General features: G+C 47.6%; 1 protein-coding gene across 6 annotated transcripts in view; it reads right to left on the reverse strand.

The window, feature by feature from the left end:
* Positions 1 to 5,031, reverse strand: part of MADD (MAP-kinase activating death domain) — a 40,175-nt gene that overhangs the window by 21,563 nt on the left and 13,581 nt on the right. For 5 of the 6 annotated variants that reach the window (XM_008574689.1, XM_008574688.1, XM_008574687.1 and 2 more), the window contains exons 15-19: positions 4,090 to 4,191; positions 1,956 to 2,058; positions 1,399 to 1,585; positions 1,151 to 1,301; positions 622 to 828 (exon numbers count right to left, since the gene is read on the reverse strand). In XM_008574689.1, coding sequence (XP_008572911.1) covers positions 622 to 828; positions 1,151 to 1,301; positions 1,399 to 1,585; positions 1,956 to 2,058; positions 4,090 to 4,191 — 750 coding nt within the window. Of the gene's footprint in view, positions 1 to 621; positions 829 to 1,150; positions 1,302 to 1,398; positions 1,586 to 1,955; positions 2,059 to 2,418; positions 2,479 to 4,089; positions 4,192 to 5,031 lie in introns of all 6 variants that reach the window. The other variant, XM_008574685.1, reaches the window with a different exon arrangement.

The following is a 5,031-nucleotide window of genomic DNA, read 5'->3' on the forward strand; positions in this document are numbered from 1 at the left end:
TTTTTTTTTTTTTTTTTTTTTTTTTTTTTTGGCAGCTTGCCAGTACGAGGATCCAAACCCTTGACTTGGTGTTGTCAGCACCACACTCTCCCAAGTGAGCTAACCGGCCATCTCTATATGGGGATCCGAACCCATGGCCTTGGTGTTACCATCACCACACTCTCCACAGTGAGCCATGGGCCGGCCCTATGTGGCCTCTTTTCTATGTAAAGAAACCCAGATGTAAATGAAGAGAGGGACCAGTTGGTTAGAGTGTGGTGCTGATAACACCAAAGTCAAGGGTTTGGATCCTCGTACTGGCAAGCTGCCAAAAAAAAAAAAAAAAAAAAAAGAAAGAAAGGAAGGAAGGACCAGTATAGCTCAGACTCCCTGCACTAAGCTTCACTGGGTCCTCTAAATAAAATTTCCATTCCTCTTCTGAGACACAGGCAGGGGTGGCTGTAGATGAAGCATAAGAGACAGATACGTATAAAGAAATGCTGTTAGAAATGGACACAGACCTATCTCCCTAGAAAGCAAAGCATGGGGAAGAGAAAGGTGGGATTCTGGATGAACTGAGAGGAGGGAGGGATATTTAAGAAGCCAGAACCCCTCCACCACACCAAACACAGTAATACATACCAATAGATGCAACAAAATTCTCTTCCTTTAAACTTCTGGTGTCCAGCTCCTTAGAACCCCTTCCTGTAGCACTTGGTGCCCGAGGTCCCAGCTGGGGAACTCTCAGATGTGCCACAGGCTTTGGGTCCCCCCGCCCAGCCAGGCCAGGATCCTTGCCAACCGGGGTATTCACACTCTCTGTCGGACTTCTCTTCCGCTTGTCTGGTTCTGAGGAAAAGATCAAATAAAGGAAGAGGTCAAAAGAGGCAGTGAGCGGGAATCAAGGCACAGAAATGAGGTGGGAGAAGCCAGGACACAGGAGGATATGGAATGGAAAAAGTGCAGGGGGAAAAAAGCTGACACTTTTATTTTTTGTGATAGAAAAATACTCACTACATATAAACATGCACTAGAAAATAAAATCCTGAAGCCTGATGGGAAGCAGCATGACACTGGGAAACAAATTATGGGGAAAAACAGGTTTACTCTCTTTTGGAGACAGGTGCGGAGAATTGTGGATGGCATGATGCTCAGCCTGTAAGATCCCTACCTTTACTATAGTAGTGGGTCTGGGCGATCTCCAGAAGCCCAAAGATGCTGGCCATGCCACCCAGACCTGCATGGGCATAGGACTGCTCCAGACTGAGTACTGTGCACTTGAGGAGGTCTAACATTCCCTTGTATACCTTTCGACTGATCTCCTGCAACAATAACGTGGGGGCTAGAGTTGGCAAAATTGCTTTTGTTATCCACATCCCTCTCCCCAGTTGATTCTGACTCCCTACCCCAAACACTGACCACATCTGGGATGATATCCTGCCGGGCATCGTCCTCTGACTGCACTGCACGGTTGAGCTTGCTCAGGACAAAGACCCGCAGCTGTTCACTCTCCAGCAGCCGACGCACCTTTTTCATGTTGAGCCAGCCAACTCCCTGGCCGTCCAGCACGCTGTGCACCACCTCCTTCAGGAACTGCTGGTTCTCACTATGGGGTTCACACACCACTTCTGGGGTCATCAGCTCCTTTGCAGAGCATCCACCCCTCTCACCAGACTAGGGGTTCACCTCCGGAGGCAAAACGCAAAGCCACATCTCTGGAAGTCCAAGTCCAGCACATCTCCCACCTCTCCAGATAACCTGGTTTGCCTGTGTACCCAGCACTGCTGTTTCACCCTCAACACTGTAAGTTATTACTGTTGCACAGGGACTGAGTCAGAGTGAGAAGTGCTGGCAAGAAACGGATTTCATCTACCCGGCTAAGAGCTTTTCTGCCACTCTTGAGCATCCCTAAAGTTTTGTAGCAGGAATCACGACCTCTACCTGAGAACTTTTAAAACAGCTCTGCCATTTGTTACCTAGAATTGCTGGATCGACCCTGGGGTGATGGAGGTTCTCTTTTCACTGTTGGGCTGTGTTTAATGACAGATGACTTCTGATCCACTAAGGCCCTCCTGTTTCCTATAGCAGGGAAGGTAGGAATGAGAGACATCACTATTGTAGTCCAGGAGCCAGCAACAGCACAGCCCTGGGTAGCCGTGTTTCACATCCATTCCCCAGAAGGGCTGGGTGAATGGCACCAGGGCATCACACATAGGCAGAAACCAGCCACGGCAATGTGGAGGAGGTGGGGATGGAGACTCAGGCCACTCCACATGCACCAGCAGCATGTCCCGTGGGCAAGCATGGGCGTCACGGGGGATGGGGCAAGGCAGATCACTCAGGTGACGCCACTTGCTCCATGAGGAGGATGGCCCTCAGGCAGGCACGGAAGATGCTAGGGAAAAAAAAGATCATGCACAGCTCACGGGCAAGACCCACCTTCACTACTCCCGGGGCCGGCTTCAGTAACAATCTCCATTAGAGTATTTAGCCCAAATACTGGGACACAAAATACACAATTAGTAGGTGCACTGCAATATCACAACCCCTATACCCCTCAATGGAGCAGTAATTCAGATAATCTGAGCATCCTCCCGAAGCTGCAATAGTGCACATAATCTTGGTTCTTGGGCACCTCAGAATAGGAAGCCAAGTAACCAGGAGACAACCAAGGCTCTAAGAAAGACCATTCTTAGGACTGTGGCCTCTCAAAGCCAGGAGCAGGGTAAATGACACTGGGAGCTTTCAGGTACTAAACAGGCACATGCGTGAAAAAGGGACCACTTGTTTTCAGGAAACATCTAGAACAGGGGTCCAGAGGGCCTGCACGTACTCATAGGGAAGAGACCCGCCTTGCAGATGCTGTTGTGGGAGGTGGGGTGGGGGTGTGAGAATGGGAGGAGGGCGGTGGGAGGTATCAGTGCAGCAAATATGATGAAGCATCAGCATGCAATGGAAGAGTTTCACTTGCTCTTCTCTTCAGATGTATCAAATGAAAGCCAGTGATACTAACACCTTTCCATTCCTAATCTACTCAGCCATGTGTGGATTCACTGCAGCTATGCTAGTTAGCTCCCGATACCACTAGCTCTAATGTCCTTTTGCCCACCTGTCCCATGTTCCCACCTCCACTAAAGAACATTCTTTAGACTCCAGACATTTTTAATCACTGAGAATGATAGGTTAAAGAACACATGAAGTTGCTTCTCACTGTACTTCTTACCATAATTAAATATTTCAGCACAATATCCAGAGAAAACAAACAAAAGTCTAATTAAATTCAGAAGAGCCCCTCAAATTGTCAGAGATTTGCCCCCGCGCCTCGCTCAGCCAGTGAGCGGGAACCGGTCTGTATGTGGGATCCGAACCCTCGGCGGGAGCGCCTCCGTGCTTCCCAAGCGGCGCACTAGCACAGTGCGCCACCGGGCCGGCCCAAGACTCCAGACATTTTTAATCACTGAGAATGATAGGTCAGTTAAAGAACACAAGAAGTTGCTTCTCACTGTACTTCTTACCATAATTAAATATTTCAGCACAATATCCAGAGAAAACAAACAAAAGTCTAATTAAATTCAGAAGAGCCCCTCAAATTGTCAGAGATCACAAATGAAATTCAAATAAGGTCTTAAGTGCCCCTAGAAGCCAACCAATCCTACATGGCCCACTCATAGGCCCTAAGTTGACATGATGCCACAGCAAGAGGCTGGACTCTTAAACACTGCCAGGCTCTCCACAACCATCCCCTGGTGGGCCAGCTCCTTGGGATAAAGTTTGTCCTAAGTTCATGCAGTGGGAACCTGGCAGATGACTGGTGGCAGCTGATGATCCCTATGTTAATCACATACCTCTGACAAGGTCCCCCGGAAGCAGCAGTAATCTCACAGTCGACATTATCCTAAATGATATAACAAGGCCTTCTCTAACTACAAAGACGGTCTCCATCTGACAACCATCAAGAGCCCATGATGTGCAGTGAAAGCTGTGAGAAGCGATATGAGGGGCAACAGCCAGATCAAATGATTCATCATACACAGGGCTCCTGACAAGCACCCATAGGCCTGAAATATCCCCCAGAGAAACCTGGTTTGGCAAAAGGAGGGCTGTAGTTACCTTTGAGACTGGGGAAGGGCGTGGTCTTCTCTCGGACACCTTTGGTGGGCAGTGTGAGGTTTGAAAGACTGAAGCTCGTACTGTGGTTCCGATACAGGCTGCCTGTCAAGGGGAGGTGAGAGCAATGAGCTAGTAGGATAATCAGTCAAAGCATTACATGCCAACAACTGTATCCTCATCTTCACATCCTTCCTTTTTAAACATAATCCTAGCCTGGTAGATCAGTCTTTGATCTATCTTAGAAAGGATCAAGTCTATCTCAAGGCAAACAACAAAGCATTGTCAGGATTACTCAAAACACAATAACAACTCTCTCTGACTACCTCCCATGACAACACCCAAGTCTCTTATTACTGCTAACATCACATGAAAGCTGGTAGTTAACATGCTTCTAGTGTGAAGTTGGTGCTATCCCTCCCTGGCTTCTGAAAAAACTCACAATCACAATTATCCCCTATGGTGGCCCTCTCTTGTCCCTAGACTGTCTTCAGTCTTCAACTGATACCACCCCTCAATGCTGGAAATAGTCTCTAAGCACAAAAATCAATCTCATAAAGATTTCAGAGGATGTTCATAAAAAAGTCTCTCACCAGGCAAAAAAAAGGTACTTCAAAAAGTTCATGGAAAAATAGAATTGGAAGATAATATGAATCTTTCCATGAACTATTTTTTAAAAAAAAGATGACTAGTGGGCCGAGCCTGTGGCGCACTTGGGAGAGTGCGGCGCTGGGAGCGCAGCAGCGCTCCCGCCGCGGGTTTGGATCCTATATAGGGATGACCGGTGCACTCACAGCACTCACTGGCTAAGCGCGGTGCGGCTGGTCTCAAAAAGGACAAAAAAAAAAAAAGTTTGTGGAAAGTGAATTATCTTTTAATTCTATTGTTCCACAAACTTTTTGAAGTACCCTGGTAGCATCTATTCATTGGTAATTCCAAAATGCG

Source organism: Galeopterus variegatus, unplaced genomic scaffold (assembly GCF_000696425.1).
Source record: "Galeopterus variegatus unplaced genomic scaffold, G_variegatus-3.0.2 Scaffold1088, whole genome shotgun sequence".
Classification (NCBI taxonomy): domain Eukaryota; kingdom Metazoa; phylum Chordata; class Mammalia; order Dermoptera; family Cynocephalidae; genus Galeopterus; species Galeopterus variegatus.